At 35.6% G+C, this 15704-nt stretch overlaps 1 protein-coding gene across 1 annotated transcript; it reads left to right on the plus strand.

Moving 5' to 3' along the window:
* The first annotated feature begins 8678 nt into the window (after positions 1 to 8678).
* On the plus strand, positions 8679 to 12673 carry LOC147284078 (phospho-2-dehydro-3-deoxyheptonate aldolase 2, chloroplastic-like). Its single transcript, XM_086243884.1, has 5 exons — positions 8679 to 9334; positions 9627 to 9904; positions 10196 to 10472; positions 10931 to 11176; positions 11974 to 12673. The coding sequence occupies exons 1-5, from the start codon at positions 8810 to 8812 to the stop codon at positions 12235 to 12237; spliced, it is 1590 nt and encodes a 529-aa protein (XP_086100010.1). The 5' UTR covers positions 8679 to 8809; the 3' UTR covers positions 12238 to 12673.
* The last annotated feature ends 3031 nt before the right edge of the window (positions 12674 to 15704 follow it).

A 15704-nucleotide genomic window follows, 5' to 3' on the forward strand; every position in this document is an offset into this window, starting at 1 on the left:
TGCCTTCAATTGCCAACCAGATTAAGAGAAATAAAAATCTCTTGTTGCTATATTAATGCCCGCAAGAAAAAAAAAATAAAAAAAGCAAAGCTCTGCAACTAAAGAAAAAGGGAAAGTTGCATGACTCAATTGCAACATAACCTCACACATGCAGCAAGCCTACGGGTACAGCAAGAAGTAAGGATAAAGCAAATGTGGGCTGCTGCATTTAAAGAGTTGGCATGAATGTTTACTGTACACAAAGACAAGTTAAGCAAGAAGGAAAATGGCATAAAGCCTGGCTGCCGTAGTGCTGTGGTACTCAAGTTTTTGTCCAATCCATCAGGCCAGCTAAGTCAGAAAGCTACTGGACTTGGGCCCGCGAAGGCTAAGAGCTAGCCCCCTAATTGAGAATGCTCCTAGCTTGTTTTCAAAGTAGCATTGCCCATTAATAAATAAAGTGTGTCAATTAATAAATAATTGATACAAAAAATATAGTGGGCACATATCAAATCCAACTCTCTCAAATTCATGTTAGCCCATTATAAAAGAATGTATCATTTAACAAATAAATGATACAAAAAAATATTAATGGGCACATTTTCCTCAAAATCCCAAATTCTTCAATTGGTACAAAACCAACATTCTCCAATCGGTATAAAACCAACTCTCTCAATTGGTACAAAACCGAAACCAAATTCAAACCCCAAATTTAAACTCTCAAATTGGTACAAAACCACCTTTCTCAAATGGTACAAAATCATCTCTCTTAAATTGGTACAAAACCAAATATCTCAAATCTAAATCCTAAACTCAACTCCAAAAATGGCACAAAGCCAATCAAGTCAAATTCTTTCACCGAACTACGTCCGGTTTGATCCCATCATGGGTACGTAAGCAATGTGAGCAAAATTCACACTCAACCTCATTCACAAAATTTTCCAAATTCCCTTAGGAATTAATTCATATAAATTTCTTTGAATTAATTTCGCACCAAATCAAATCCACCCAAATCCTTCAGAAATTAGTTCTACACACAAAAGTCCCTGAATTAATTTCTCAAATCAAATCCAAGGGCTCTAAACCCTACCCAGATTACACAAATCATTTAAATGGGTCATCCACCCATTTAATTCCCAAAAACTTGGAACTACGTGTGGTTTGATCCTGCAATGGGTACGTAGGCAACCTAAAATACGGGTGCAACCGCAATCGCAAATAAATTCCATTTCAATAGGTCTTTTATCTATTGGAAATCTAAACATTCACAAAGTGATCCGTTGGTTTCATTGCATTTGGAATCAAAGGGTGTTCCCTTGAGTCAAGGGACTATAATTAAGAGATGTACTCCATCTTGAATGGGTCGTACCTAAAATAATAAAAACCCTTATTCCATAAATGAATTTGGGTGAAATTATGTTGGGTAATATTTATTATTTATTTAAAAATTTTTGTTCAACAAACCTAGACCTTATATATATTCTTATTCAATAAGCTTGACTTTCTTTCTTTTGGGTCTGAATAAAATAAGCTTTCCTTGGTCACATTGAATCTTAGCTAATAATTATAATTAGAGCAAATTACAATTTAGTATCTCAACTTTACATGTTGTTTCAACTTAGTACCCCAACTTTGCAAACTTGCAAAAAAGTACCTCAACTTTCATTTTGTGTCAATTTAGTACCCCAACTCTGAAAACTTATAAAAAAGTACCTCAACTTTCATTTTGTGTCAAAATAGTACCTCCGTTAGTTTTTCTGTCAAAGTTGCAGGGGTATTTTCGTCTTTTTCTTAAATTAAAAAAATAATAATTTTTTTTTAATAAAAAAATTTCTTGAAATAAAAAAAATTTCATAAAATAAAAAAATAAAAAAAAATTCCCCAGCCCTCCCCCACCCAATCAAAATTGAGGGGCGGCGCTGGGCGGGGGGGAGGGAGGTGGGTTGGGGCTGGATGATAGGGGGAGGTGGGTCGGGCTTGGGTGAGGGGGAGGGGGTGGGTCGGCACTGGGTTGGGGAATGGGGTGTGCGGGGTGGGGGCGGGCTGGGCTGGGGAGTGCGACGGGGCTGGGGCTTGGGGGAGGGGGTGCAACAGCGGCAGGGGGTGGAGGGTGCGACGACGCTCGGCTTGGGGTGAGGGGGTGCAAGCGGGCTAGGGAGGGGCTGGCTAGGGAGCTGGATGGGTAAGGGCGGGCTGGTTGGGTGGGGGCGGGCTGGGCTGGGGGGTGCGACGGGGCTGGGGCTTGGGGGAGGGGGTGCAACGGCGGCAGGGGGTGGGGGGTGCAACGGCGGCAGGGGGTGGGGGGTGCAACGGCGCTGGGTTTGGGGTGAGGGGGTGCGGGCGGGCTGGGGAGGGGCTGGCTGGGTAGGGGCGGGCTGGCTGGGTGGGGGAAGAGGAGAGGAGAGGAGAGGAGGGGAGGGGAAGGGCTGAGTGGGCCGGGGATGGGAGGGGGATGGGGGTGGGCAGGGGGGAGGGAGGTGGGTCGGGGCTGGGCGGGGGGAAGGGAATTTTTTTTTTTATGAAATTTTTTTTATTTTAAGAGATTTTAAGAAATTTTTTTATTAAAAAAAAATTATTTTTTAAATTTAAGAAAAAGACGAAAATACCCCTGCAACTTTGACAGAAAAACTAACGGAGGTACTATTTTGACACAAAATGAAAGTTAAGGTACTTTTTTGTAAGTTTTCAAAGTTGGGGTACTAAATTGACACAAAATGAAAGTTGAGATACTTTTTTGCAAGTTTTCAAAGTTGGGGTACTAAGTTGAAATAACATGTAAAGTTAAGGTACTAAATTATAATTTGCTCTTATAATTAACACTAAGAAATTCAGGAACAAAATGATGATAAATTATTTAATAAGATTCAAAATATTTTATCCTTTTTTGTAAGAAATTACAAAAATGGAATTCTCTTATTATAATGTGAGCCATGCTGCCGGACGATCAAGTCGTTGAAAGGGTGATCAGTCATCAGTCCCTCCCTCCCTTGCTGGTTGACCTCTTGTTGGACCTCTTGTTGCTGAATTGTTAGTCATTACGCATTCATGCATGCATGATTATGTTCCATAATTCATAATACAACTGATAAAATTTTGAGTACGTGCTCATATTTCCACTCCTCCGTTGTTCTATTTTTTCACTCACTTTATTTTTTTACTCATTATTAAATTTAAATTTACTGATCTTTAAAAGTAAACTTTGGATACTTGCAATTACCTAAAAATCACACATACCATCAGATAAATTGAAATAATTATACATTTATAAATATTCAAACTTAAAATGCATGTACATCTGAATTTATACAGATCATCTTATGCAGTAACCATTTTTAATTATAATATAAAGAGTTTGAGAGGCAATTGTTGAACATAAGATGCGAAATGCACTTTTGATTGGCTTTCCATTAGTTAAGACATGTGCATCAATTGCATGAAAACATAATTGAAGATATATATAACATCCCTGGCCACCATCTCCAAGATATATAATCCAAGCTAGGCCATATAATTATTCATGAAAAGAAAGACATTTTTTTATTAATTACATTTAAAATTTGTGCAGATCGATCGAGAGAGTAAAAGACATGCATTAATTCTGGAACAATTACTAGGCATGCAGATTCCTAGGAAAGCAGCCAAAGAAATTCGGTTGGATGACCAACACACAAAATGTGGCTGATTCCAAGTCTGACCATTCAGGAATTGACTTCGATCTTAATCTAATGTAAAGGGATCGAACACAAACATTAGATCCTTTTTCATTTACTTCGCTTGAATCTTGATATAATTTTTTTATTTTTATTTTTATTTTTATTTAAAAAAAAAAGATAAGAAAGACACTTAATTATATGGATGACTAATGTGATGCCCACTAAATAGGATGCTCTATTGACCTTTTTTATGTTACAACTGGAGTTATTTATGTTCATAACTACTGTGTTTTGATATTTAAGAATTAAGCATTTTAAGTTTAATTAGAATTTTAGTATCTAAAATTTATATTGGAATGATAATTATACGATAACTTAAAACAGTGTAATTTGAAATATAAATACAAGATCAATACAAAAAAAATATCCAAATTTTTTTTAAAATGTCACCAACTCTTAATTAGCAAATAGGAGAGAGGATTATCATCGCACTAGAAAGATTGACAAAAAACAATGTTCAGATTGACAGTGTATAAAAATAAAAATAAAAGGTTCACACTAAATAAATAAATAGGGTTTCTTTTACCAAAAATTAAAAGTTAGGATAAAAATTCAATCATGAATCAGTCTAACTAAAAGCACTGAATAAGAGGACCTATGCACAAAAAAATCCACATTTCTAACTAAAAGCACAATAACTCGATTCACTTTTAAGTATTTAGATATAATTTTCATTGAGCGTTCGAATGCTCCATGTGCATTACTTTATTAGTTATACCTCCAAATTATGAGTGTAACGGACCAACAATTAAACAAGCGTTTGAAACATTCAACTCGTAATAAAATTTGACATGAGTTTTTAATTTAATTTTATTATTGTTAAGTGTGAATTCTAACCTTGTTATTTGTGTGTGAAATATCCAAAATGGAATATACCAATTGTCACGTGCTTAGGTTTCCTCAGTAATGCAAGGATGAAGCATCTATGGATGAATATCCGCTTAACTGATTGCACGGGTTACCATAATCATAATCGATTTGTTTTTTTAGCAAATAATCTATTTTATTCCTTTTCTTTTGGGTCAAATAATCTATTTTATTTATACACTAGGTCCAAATCCGTTTTGTAAAAACTGATTAACTTTGCATACTCATTTGGGTCAATAGAAGAAGAACCAAAGACCTCGCTTTAGCTCTAGTGGGGTATTTGTAGTTCTAGTAGTTAGAGTATTTACCCCTACACACAAGGTTAGAGTTTGAATTCCCCCTCCAATTTGGCCTCCATTGTAGTAAAAAAAAAAAAAAAAAAACCTAGCATTAGGATTTAAGAAATTAAAGATTTTGATTAAAGGATTCATAGTGTCTAAGGATGGCAAAATTATTTGGCCTTGGCCCGCCAATTCCCATCTGGCCGCACCCCAATTAACCGAGTATGAAAATACCACTCCTGCTCTGGCCCTGTCCCGTATACTCTTTTAATTTAAAAAATAATTTTATAATTTTATAATTATATTTCAATTTTATATTTTAAGTTTTGTTATGGCTTCTAAAATTAATTGTGTCATTTTATGATTCACTATTGCTTTAGTGTAAGTTGTGTAACACTATGTGTGTTAGTGTATTTTATATATACAATATTATATATTTATATTGATTTGGTATTATTTTAATAAGAAAAAAAGTTTTAAAAAACAGATATCGAGGCTCGCAAACTTGACTTGGACCCGTTTACCCGATGGGGCGGGGATGGTATTGGCAAACCTAACCCTGCCTGGCATTTTTCCATTCCTATTAGCATCTAATTTTAAAGCAAGTAGAAGTGGAAGGAAATGGCCGGGCATGTAGAAAATTAGAGGGTGAGGATGGTGTCAAGCATGCAATGGTGGAGGAAGAGTCGAAGAGGAAAAAAATGGCAAGGGTAATAAAATGAGAGGGTGAGGCATATGAAGGAAAATAAAATTAATCTTTTAATATGTGATACAATTTTAGCCCTTTTTTTGTTTGGATATCTTGAATGGTCGCGATTAGAAGTTTGGTGTAGTCTAGTAGACAAAAATTGGGTAGAAGATAATCCTTGGTGGACTCTTTCTAAGAGTGTCAATTGAATATCACTATACTTTTATGCATAGAGGCACCACCTTAATATTCCAACTTATAATTCTGACTCATGTGGCAAATGATGTGGACCTGATTGAAACATTTTGAAAACTATGAAGACTTAATTGAAAAATTGGAACAACATTGATGAAATTAAAACAACCACTAAATTAAAGGGACCAAAATGGTTATTTACCGTTGTTAATACCCCATGCATTGTAGTTTGCTGATATGTTTTGGTAAAAGTCTCTGGCCGGTGTGAACTAGATAGATAAGCGTGCATATATCATAACTGAAACTTTGAAAATGGTCTCAGGCATTCAAGGAGGGATCATGATTTTCGAGAACAAAATGGACTTCAAGACTTCAAGTATTGGTGTATGACATCTTTGATTTGTTGCCTATTTGATTGTCCTCCAAAAAGAAACATATCCCAATATATCCATTGGGTTTAGAAATTAATTAGTGTGACCAAGGATTTTTAATGTCCTCCTACTGGAGAGAGAAGGGTTTAGATTTTTTTTCCTATTAAATACTTGAGAGACTTTTATTTAGGTCTTTTAATTTTACAATTTATTGACTAAAGCTTTATGGTTTTTAAAATAGAAAATTAGGATTAAATACCAAATTTTAATAATTTTTTAGTATAACATGAAGACCATATAATATTTTAATTGAGCTACTAAATTTAAATGTAATTTTTTAGATTACGTCACAAATATGTTGGCCCCTTTGATTTGAGCCTTTTCTATTTGACATTTTTGTCCTTTGGCCCACTTATAATGGGTGTTAGTTAAAATTTATAAGGTTTTGACAAAATTACCCTTGAGGCTTTTATATTATCTTAAAAATTTGCTAATGTAGTCTCAACTTCACATTTAGTTGTGACTGTACGACACTCACAACTTCAAATTTAGTTGTGACTTCATATCTAAGTTGTGAGACAATCACAGTTAAGTTGTGACTTAATTGAATTATTTTAGAAAAATTATACTACAATATAGTATAAATAGAGGTCAAAACAATACTTTTGCTCAAAATAATACATAGTATAGTGGTGTGAGTTGTCTCTTTCAATTTACCAAGACACTCACATTTAAGTTGTGATTGAATTGATATATTTTTTTAATACAATATAGTATAAATTAATGTAATATTTGTAATATAATAATATTATTATTATTTTTAATTGTAGTGGCATGTGATGTAATATTTGTAAATTTTAATACCTTTTATTTTATTATTTTGTTTGACTTTTCAACTAGTATCTAATCTAAAATACTATTTAATTTTAGTACTTAAACTAAAAAGTTATTAAAATTTAGTAGTTAAAATCAATAAATCTTTTTTAAAATTCTAATTAAAGTCCAATAATATTGTAACAATTCCATATTACATAATATTGGTTTATTATTTTTTATTGTTTTCACACATACCAAGCGCTGAGTGGCTGGCAGGCATTTTCGAGTGTTCGGCAGTGCATTTTTACTTTTTCATCAAACTCTGATTTGTCGGCTTTATATTAGGTTTTAACTCTGAAATTTTGGGTTATCTTAGAGTTAAAACCTAACATGCAGCCTCCACAAACTTCATTCTATACCCTAGGAATATATGAGGTTAATTTGTACTCTATACTCTCAAAAAATAAAAAAATAATGACATATTTATTTGACAAGACAATAGTCAAATTACTTATTTTTTAAAAAAATAAGGGCTTTATTTGGAAAAAAAAAACTCATAAAATTGTTTTCTAAATAAAAAATGTTAAAAGGACTAAACTATAATTTTTTCTAAAGACTTTAATCCCTTTTCCTATTCTTAAGAATATAATTATCTTTGCCGTTTGAAAAAAAAAATAGAATATAGTTATTTGGGTTAATAATCATTTAGTCTAGTGAATATATTCAGTCGTCTCTCCTTTGTGAGAGAGGATGCCCTAAATTCAAAACAACTCATGGACAACAATTATCTAGTACTAGTAGTGCTCGAATTGATAGGGTCAAATATTACTTGATGATTTTTTTTTTTTACTTCTCTCACTATTTGATGGTTGTATTTTGCATTAAATGATAAATAAGTTCATTTTATAATTATCAGTATAAAATTAACTCAATTAATGTTTGAAATATTATCAATGATCATTTGGCTAGTGGATAATATTTAATTTTTCTCTGTCAGTAAATACTTGTAAATTTCATGAATGATAGTTAATTAGTAAAAACCAAATTGAAAAATGATTGTTGGAAATTAATGAGATTGAGACTAATAACCAAATAAGACCAAAATAAGATTATGAGTTTGTTTGGCAGTATTTTTAGAAGACTTAAAAGCGTTTTCAAATAGTCAAAAATATTTTTGCTTATGTTTGATAAAAAAAAAAAAAAAACGCTTTTAGATTTTAAAAATAATTGAACGTGCTTTCTAATGACTTTCTTAAGAAGAGTTTCCAAGTATATTAACAAAAATCACTTGAATTTTTTTCAAAAAATCTATAAATTTCTAATAAAAGCGTTTCTAATCAAAGTACTATCCAGCAAAACGCTTTCCACATAAACACAAACAAATCCATATAATCATATATATCTGGTAGCCTGGTAGGTGATGAATAAGTCGATTAAAATAATGAAGTGGTACCATCCAACCGACTGAATCGCCTATCGGTTTGGTGAGAGTTGAGACAGCAGCCCTCACCTTAATTCACCAGAATGTCCCTACAACGCCCTCTACCCCACCTAAGTTTCCCCTCTAAAATTAGTAAATTACCATGTGACATTGTGACCCACTGACCCCGACTCCCTCTAATCAACTCATAAAATTACCAAAATACCCCTTCCTCCCTCTTTTTCCTAACTACCCGCTTCACTGTGCGAAGTCCCTCTAAAACCTTATATAAACCTCAGTCTCAGAGCCTCCAACAACACCATCTCTCTCTCTCTCTCTCTCTCTCTCTCTCTCTCTCTCTCTCTCTCTCTCTCTCTCTCTCTATATTCCTGTCTTTCTCTCTCTAGAATTTCAATTTCAACTACAACAACAGAGTAAGAGAGAGAGAGAAAGAGTGAGGGAGAGTGAGAGAGACAACAATGGCTCTGACAAACCCAACAACCCTGTCTTCCAAATCACTCTGTAACACCCACTCTCTCTCCTCCGCCCAAACCCACCAACCCACTTTCTCTCCATTCCTCACCAAGAAGAAGATCCTCCTCCACCCCATCTCCGCCTCCGCCGCCGCCGAGTCCGGCAACTCCCCCGTCGTCGCCGACAAGCCTCCGAAGGCTGTGGCGGCGCCGCCGGCATCCGGCAAATGGAGACTGGAGAGCTGGAAGTCCAAGAAGGCCCTGCAGCTCCCGGAGTACCCAGATGAGAAAGAGCTCGACTCTGTGCTCAAGACCATCGAGTCGTTCCCGCCGATCGTGTTCGCCGGCGAGGCCAGGCACTTGGAGGAGAAGCTGGCTGAGGCTGCCATGGGCAATGCTTTTCTCTTGCAAGGTGGTGACTGTGCTGAGAGCTTCAAGGAGTTCAGCGCCAATAACATAAGGGACACCTTCAGAATTATGCTTCAGATGGGTGTTGTTCTTATGTTTGGTGGACAAATGCCTGTTGTCAAGGTTAGATCTTTATTGTCAAGTACTGGTTTTGATAATTTCATGTGGGTTATTGTGTTGTTTTTCTTTTATTTATTTATTTAATATTTGGGTTGAATGGTTTTGAATGAATGGTGTAATGAGAATCAGGAATTGTGGGGTTAGTTAGATATCATTGTCAAGTACCGGTTTTGATAATTTCATGTGGGTTATTGTTGTTGTTGTTCTTTCTTTTTAATTTTTCAATTTATTTTTGGGTTGAGTGATTTTGAATGGTATAATGAGGAATTAAGAATTGTGGGTTTGGTTAATTTAGGTGGGGAGAATGGCGGGTCAGTTTGCGAAGCCGAGATCGGAGGCATATGAGGAGAAGGATGGGGTGAAGTTGCCAAGTTACAAAGGGGACAATATAAATGGTGATGCTTTTAATGAGAAATCTAGAAATCCAGACCCTCAGAGGTTGATCAGGGCTTATTGCCAATCTGCGGCAACTTTGAACCTTCTTAGGGCCTTCGCCACTGGAGGGTATGCCGCTATGCAGAGGGTTACCCAATGGAATCTTGATTTTGCTGAGCACAGCGAGCAGGGCGATAGGTATATGCACTAAACCCAAATTTTTTAAGCTTTAGATCCCTTTTAGTTTACAGGAATTAAAAGGAATCATTGGTACCATTTGATTTTGTGCTGGGATAAGTCTTCATTTTCTGAATTGTAATGGGATTTTCCAATTAAATCTGAAAAACAAAAAGATTGTGGGATCATAGGAGTTATGGAGATAATCAAATTTGACTATCAGACTTAGTGGACCTCTCTGTATTACCCTTTGGAGTTAGGAGCAATTGAGTTTTAATCGGTTTGCGTTTGTTGTTGGTATGGTTTCAACAGGTACCAGGAACTGGCTCACCGGGTTGATGAGGCCTTAGGATTCATGTCTGCGGCTGGACTTACAACTGACCATCCTGTCATGAGAACAACTGAATTCTGGACATCCCATGAGTGTTTGCATTTGCCTTATGAGCAATCACTCACAAGGAAGGACTCCACTTCTGGTCTGTACTATGATTGCTCTGCTCACATGCTTTGGGTTGGGGAGCGTACCCGGCAACTGGATGGTGCCCATGTCGAGTTCTTAAGAGGACTTGCCAATCCCCTTGGCATCAAGGCAGGCTTTCTTATTCTCATGATTAATCTGATTGTTATTAGTTTGGCTTTCTCATGCTGGGTTCTGTGTACACTGATTGGTTATACCATTAGCCTATTCAAGCTTTTTACATTATTGAATATGTTAATGCATCATAATGAGAGAATATGTAAATCATTCTAGGTTATTTGGATTATATTTGGGTTGATGCTAGACTTTGGATTCACACAATCACTAAGATTAGTAATTGTATACCAAATCAGTTAGCAGAAAAGGCAGATCTTTTAACTGTGATATACTAATTAGTTGAACAGGCTTATACAAATCCTAGTTGAGTGACTAAAAATGTCATAATTGAAGTTGATGAACCTTAATTGTTTTTATACTTTTGTCTGCTATGAAGGCATTTTATTCTATCTCTAGTTCAAATTGATGTAACTTTTTGCTATATATGGCTGAAAATGATACTTGTGATGCAGGTGAGCAATAAAATGGATCCAAAAGATCTAGTTAACATCATTGAAATCTTGAATCCAAATAACAAGCCAGGAAGGATCACAATCATTGCAAGAATGGGTGCCGAGAACATGAGAGTCAAGCTTCCTCATATGATTAGGGCTGTCCGCCAGGCAGGGCAAATTGTGACCTGGGTCTGCGATCCAATGCATGGAAACACTATTAAGGCACCTTGTGGACTCAAAACACGTCCATTTGATGCAATTCTGGTATAATTTCTCTACCTATTTCTTTTCTAGTCAACATTTGAGGCTATTTGGAAATTACTTTAAAAAGAATTAAATTTTTCAATAATAAGGAATAATAGTACTCTGCTTTTCTTGTAAACTGGATCTATCAAAATAGTAGAACTGAAGTCATCTACAGATTATTTGGATTACCTTTTTAAGGTTTAGTGCTGAGGAATACAATTATGTGTTTAGTATAGGCAAAAGGGAATCCTTTATAATTGTTGGGAATAATGGCTGCTTATTCATGTGGGACCCGTCTTTAGAAATCAACATTTGCAATACTGCATAGATCCATAGATTCGGTATCACTTTTCCCCCATTGATTGCTGTTGGGTGAACAATCCAAGTCGTGTCGATTAATATTTTGAGAAAATGTCCAGTAGAGTGAAAATTGCTCATAATCACGTGGTGGCCAATTCATGGTCCTAGTCTCTAGTTGGTTAAGGAGATTCATTCTTCCTGTGGTTTCTGCTTGACTTAAAAGTTATTGTGTGAAAGGGAGATGGGTTGCATTATCTTGGTTTATAAGGCATGTGTCAGTCTGCTTAGAGAAGTGTCCTAAGAAAACGTCAGTGTCCTAAGAAAACGTCTGAGTCAATAATAATTGTCTTCTTTAAAGTCTAGGTAAATGGATGCAGGTTGGAAACCCATATGCACCGTTGCTCTAACCTAGTACATTCATTTCATAATTTATTATCTATACATGTATTTACTTATTTATTATTACCGTCGTCATCATCATGTAATCATGGTTGTCATATTGTATTTGTTTGTAGGCTGAGGTGCGAGCATTTTTTGATGTCCATGAGCAAGAAGGGAGTCACCCCGGAGGAATTCATTTAGAGATGACTGGCCAGAATGTGACAGAGTGCATCGGAGGCTCTCGAACTGTGACTTTCGATGATCTGAGCTCACGTTATCACACACACTGTGACCCAAGGCTCAATGCTTCTCAGGCTCTTGAGCTATCCTTCATCATTGCAGAACGACTGAGGAAGAGAAGGATTGGAACTCAAAATTTGCTCTCTTTAAGTCTCTAAACAAACTTGGGAAGTCCTGCATTATTTCAAATTATCATTGGCAAACTTGATGTACTTGTAGCAAATAAACTTGGTATCTTGGTATGGATATTCAGCAAACTGCATATTGCAGCCACCATATTGCTCCACCTGCGGGCCAGTGATAGTGGCTAACAATGAAGAGCAACTAGAAAAATCCTGGGAAAGGGGAGCTCTGGAAAATGTGTAGTAATATATATTCCCTAGTTGTTTTTAGTTGTGGTAGATTTGATTACATATTTGAATGGTAGGTGTGGAGCCCTCAGATTGCAAGCTGCAAGAGCAAGGTGTTGGAGATCCACCTTGTACAATTTTATAATTTAATTTGTATTTGGATTTGAGTTTGTTTTATTTATGGATCTAGTTTGTTGTGGTTGAAAGAATAAAATCAAAAGCAAAAGCCATTGATTTTGGTAAAGTCAAAGTGGATGAAGAGTATAAGCCTTTTCTTTTCTCGATTTTGGTAAATAATCCGCTACGAGTGACATCTGCATGAGCAATAATTCATACGTGTGCCCGAATATATATTGCACTGATAGGGAGCAAATCTTTACATATTCTAAGTTTAATTCATATTTCCAATTTTTGTTATCACTTGGGTTAATTTTAAAGACTTGTTTTTGGGTGCTACAGTGAGTGATCCGAACTAGTTACTAGTATCCCTACCCAGGGCGGATGCAGGGTGGGGTCCATGGGGTCAATTGACCCCGTGAACCCAGAAATGATAGGCTTGAGGAAAATTTTTGACCCCATAAAGTTTGGGTCTTGGTGGCAGGCGCAAGGCAAGAATGCATTCAATGTGTTTGTGTAAATGTCTAAACAAGAAAATAAGAACTAGACTGCAGAGAAAGGGGAAGAAAGGCTGAAAGGGTGAGTGACAGAGCAGAACCAGACCAGACCCAAGGGCCAAGGCAGAAACGAAGGGCTGAAATGCTGAAGTCAACTCTCCCTGCGCAGCTGCGCGCCTGCGCTCGCTCACGACGTCAGACCCAGAGACGTCATCGCCCCCTGCGTGGCTGCTCCCTCGCGACTGCCTTTGCTCGCTGGGTTAATTTTGCCCCCATAATAGTTGATTTCTGCATCCGCCACCCTACCCCCTCTTTTTTTATTTTTTTAGGTAAAGGTGATTGGTTTTGTTGGTAAGATTCTTCCTTGAGATATTTAAGGGGAACAAAACACAATCACGGTATCATATTCAGTGTATTAAATATCGATAATATCTTTACAAGGTGGACATCCTAGACATGTAGGAGCAGGACCAACCATTAAATTGAAATGGCTGTAAAAACACCCAAAAAAACAATAAACATAAAAAAACAGAAAGACAGAAATCTTGGTCTATGACTCGATGTAACCCTCAACTGTCAAGGAAGTGGTAGAGTTAGTTGGCCACGAGTATTGAAGGAGGCAGAGGTAGATGAAAGCTTAATTAGCTGAAGTTCAACTCCATGTACTCTGGATCTGAAAAACCAACCCGTATATATATGAATTAATAAATAATAATCACGTGGCCATCTAATTATCAATTCTGAATTTCATGTAGATACAGCATGCATGCAGCTGAAGCAACTGCAATTCTGCAAACGGTCGCCGTCCATGCATAAACCGATAGATACGTGCACCCTGCAAATACCTCATGAATACAAAATTCCAAAATTAGGATTAACCGGCATTTATATAGGCAAAATGTCATTTTTATTCATATACTTTCAAAGTTTCAATTCCTCTGATTTTAGTACTATATGTTATAATCCGTTGCAATTCAAGAAACATGTTAGCATTTTCATTCATTAGCCATCAAATTCCCTTTTTCAAAAATTCAATATATTCCACAAATTCATTTTTGTTGCAATCGTCTTACATGTTGCAATTTGATCTGAACTGAACAATTTTGTCCTCAAAGTTAGCTGGACATGAGTTGATTTTAATGGATAAAATTGTTCAAAATAGACCGTTTGGACCAAACTAGAATACGTTAGACAATTCATGAACCAAATTGCAACAAAATTTAATTTGTAGACCGCATTAAAATTTTTTTTAAAAAAAGTAAATGAACTATTGGTCAATTAAGTCAAACTTTGATTATATTTCAAATGAATGTAATCCACTTATTTGACTATAACTCAAATTGAGATATTTTGATCATTTCTATTTAAAATGGGCCATATGTTTTTGGGTTAAAATAGTATTTTAGCCTTCCTTAGTAATGGTCATTTGATTAAAGAGTGTTTATACTCCTACCCCCTGTATTATTTTTCTACTCACCTTATTTTTACACCTCTTATTAAATTTTTTTTTTTTTTTAAAAAGGGGTGTAAAAATATAATAGAGGGTGCACATCAAATGACTCAAATTGAGAACAATCAAGAAATTTTATCAAACTATCATTATTTACGCTATTTTTTGAAATTTAAGAAAGGTGCAATATAAAAGTAAGATGAGTGAAAAAATAGCACAGATAGATGAAAATATAAGCAACCTTGATTAAATTCCCTTATGTGAGTGGCAATCTAATGAAAAGACAATACTTGGAAGAAAAAACAAATGGTTATTTTACTAAATTTCCTTATACGTTTCGTTCCTACTTCCCATTCTCACCTAAAAAATAAAAGAAAGGACAATACTTGTGTTGTAGTTAGACCAAATATTAATCTCATTAAGTGGTCCTTCTCATTAAGTGGCGCAATTATATAAAGCATCTGTTATTCTTATTAATAATGTTGTGTTGTAGTTAGACCAAATATTAATCTCCTTATTTCTAAGGCAAAATTAATTTTCAATGCCAATAGTTTGGACCAAGTTTTAAATTGGTTCTTATAGTTTCAATAGTGTAAATTTGTCCTCGTAGTTTTTTAATAGTTAAAATTTGAAGACACATGTTTAATTTTATCAATTTAATCAACAAAAATAACAAGTAATGTTCATGATTCATAGTATTTTAGATAGTAACAATAGAACTAAACAACTCAAAATTAAGCCTAAAATATCATCACATGTGAGTTTAACGTGCTATTTATGCTGAACAAAATTGACAAAATAAAAAATGTATTGTTAAATTGCAATCATTAGTAAACTATTTGGACAAAATTAATACAAATAAAATATGGGAACCGAAACGTAATTTGATCTATTTCTAAACCAAAACTATTACTCATGCACAAAGAAATAGACCAAGGCAGCGCCAGAGGACTTAAAAGTGACATCCAAACAGAGAGACCCGACCCAAGGTGGCAAGGTGGAGCCAGAGATCTTCAAAGTGACATCGAAACAGACTGAGAAAGACAGCCAGAGGTGTAAAACTGAAATCAGCCCCCACACATTTTGTGGCACATAATGGCCTCAAGGCCTTAATCCCCCCCCCCCACCTACATTTAGAGAATAATACACACGCAACTAATGCCATCACCTACCACTTGTCTAGTTAGTAGTTATATTTGTACAGACAGTAG

This window comes from Dryas octopetala, chromosome 5, assembly GCF_963921425.1.
Source record: "Dryas octopetala chromosome 5, drDryOcto1.1, whole genome shotgun sequence".
In the NCBI taxonomy this organism is placed as follows: Eukaryota; Viridiplantae; Streptophyta; class Magnoliopsida; order Rosales; family Rosaceae; genus Dryas; species Dryas octopetala.

What these genes read in the sequence shown, in the direction of transcription:
- LOC147284078 (XM_086243884.1), top strand. Translation starts at nt 8,810, where the DNA reads ATGGCTCTGACAAACCCAACAACCCTGTCTTCCAAATCACTCTGTAAC. An exon ending in GACAAATGCCTGTTGTCAAG is followed by an intron (nt 9,335 to 9,626) that starts GTTAGATCTTTA and finishes TGGTTAATTTAG; the next exon opens with GTGGGGAGAATGGCGGGTCA. An exon ending in GTCCATTTGATGCAATTCTG is followed by an intron (nt 11,177 to 11,973) that starts GTATAATTTCTC and finishes ATTTGTTTGTAG; the next exon opens with GCTGAGGTGCGAGCATTTTT.